The following is a 1,724-nucleotide window of genomic DNA, read 5'->3' as shown; positions in this document are numbered from 1 at the left end:
TCTCGACACTTGAACTTTGGTTGTAGTGCCCACCCCCAACGACTGTGGAATCTGGGGAGAAAGGGTTTCTGATCTCGGCATTGTTACAGTGCTCAGCAGAATATATATATATATATATATATATATATATATATATATATATATATATATATATATTACCCAGGACACAAATGAATGGTGGATTTATCTTTCCCGTGGTCCAACTTTTAGGTTAAAAGGGTGAGGGTATCATTTAAAGATGATGGGGAAAGAAGTTAAAGACACCCCAGAGAGATAAAGAGGAAGTCAATGGCATGGTTACAAAACAGGCATTTCTTGTATGGGAATAAGCAAATCATCTCAGGAGCAGGAACCCACATTCAAACAACATTTCCCTGCATCCAGGCCCGATAACAAACCCACAAGCAAAGCACAAGCAAATCCTGCAGGTAGGGAAATGGCGACGTCAAGAATGAGCTGGGGAAATTTGCACCTGCAGGGAGGTGCTTTCTTGCACGAACAGTGGTGGCACCAGGAATAAGTTCCCTTCCTGAAATTGTTGCAGAGATTCTGAGTGTGCGTCCCGGATAATACTTTGGAGTAGAAGGATGATCCCCATCCAACTCACTGTATTCTTCATGGTCATCTATGTGCTCGAGTCCTTGATCATAATGGTGCAGAATAGCTTAATTGTTGCAGTACTGGGCAGAGAGTGGGCGCAGGCCAAAAGGATGTCACCTGTGGACATGATCCTCATCAGCCTGAGCTTCTGCCGCTTCTGTCTGCAGTGGTCATCAATGCTGCACAATTTTTGCTTCTATTTCAACCTTGACTGGGTAGTGTGGCACGTATCAGTCATCTGGGAATTCAACAATACTCTTTCATTCTGGTTAACCGGCTTGCTTGCCGTTGTCTACTGTGTCAAATTGTCTTCCTTCACCCACCCCATCTTCCTCTGGCTGAGGTGGAGAATTTTGAGGTTGGTTCCCTGGCTGTTGCTGGGTTCTTTGCTGATTTCTTGTGGGACAATCATCTTTTCAGCTATTAGGCATCACATGAGTACAAAGCTAAGTTCCATGGCGCATCTCCCTAGAAACAATACTGTGGTGGAGAGACTTACGTCTTTGGTGCATAATTTTATGATATCTCAGCACCTGGTTATGTTGACTGTTCCTTTCCTCCTGTTCTTGGCCTCTTCCATCTTGCTCATAGCCTCATTGTCCCAGCACTTGGGGCAGATGCAACATCACAGCACTGGCCACAGCAACTCGAGCATGAAAGCTCAGACCACTGTCCTGAAGTCCCTTTCCGTCGTCCTCATCTTCTTCACCTCTTACTTTCTGATGATATTCATCGCTACCGTAGACAGCCTATTTGCGAAGAGCCCCTGGTTCTGGATGTGGGAAACCATCATCTATGCTTTAGTTTCTATTCATTCCACTTCAATAATGCTGAGCAACCCTAAATTGAAAAAGGTTTTAAAGGTAAGGTGCTGGGGCCTAGAGGCTGCCTGAGGCACCGGGTACCACTAGACCCCTGGGCAAATGGGAGTTTGCATGGACGCCACTAATAGCAATAACCGTCATGACTCTGGACAATCCCCTGTGTGAGAGTGATGTACCATAAATGCAAGCCTCGTTCTCTTTGACCCCCACAGCTATTCATCTCTAAACAACCAATCCTTTCTCTATTCTATGCCACTCTTCTTTTCCTTTCCACAATCTCCAGGTTGGTCCTGACTTTCT

General features: G+C 45.2%; 1 protein-coding gene across 1 annotated transcript; it reads left to right on the top strand.

Annotated features, from left to right (window-relative positions):
• Positions 1-587: 587 nt before the first annotated feature.
• Positions 588-1,493, top strand: TAS2R16 (taste 2 receptor member 16). Its single transcript, XM_019632815.1, has one exon. The coding sequence runs from the start codon at positions 588-590 to the stop codon at positions 1,491-1,493; it is 906 nt and encodes a 301-aa protein (XP_019488360.1).
• Positions 1,494-1,724: the final 231 nt, after the last annotated feature.

This window comes from Hipposideros armiger, unplaced genomic scaffold (genome assembly GCF_001890085.2).
Source record: "Hipposideros armiger isolate ML-2016 unplaced genomic scaffold, ASM189008v1 scaffold_1177, whole genome shotgun sequence".
NCBI classification, from domain to species: Eukaryota; Metazoa; Chordata; class Mammalia; order Chiroptera; family Hipposideridae; genus Hipposideros; species Hipposideros armiger.
The sequence above is the reverse complement of the archived record's forward strand: the minus strand, read 5'-3'. Positions and strand labels throughout refer to the sequence as shown.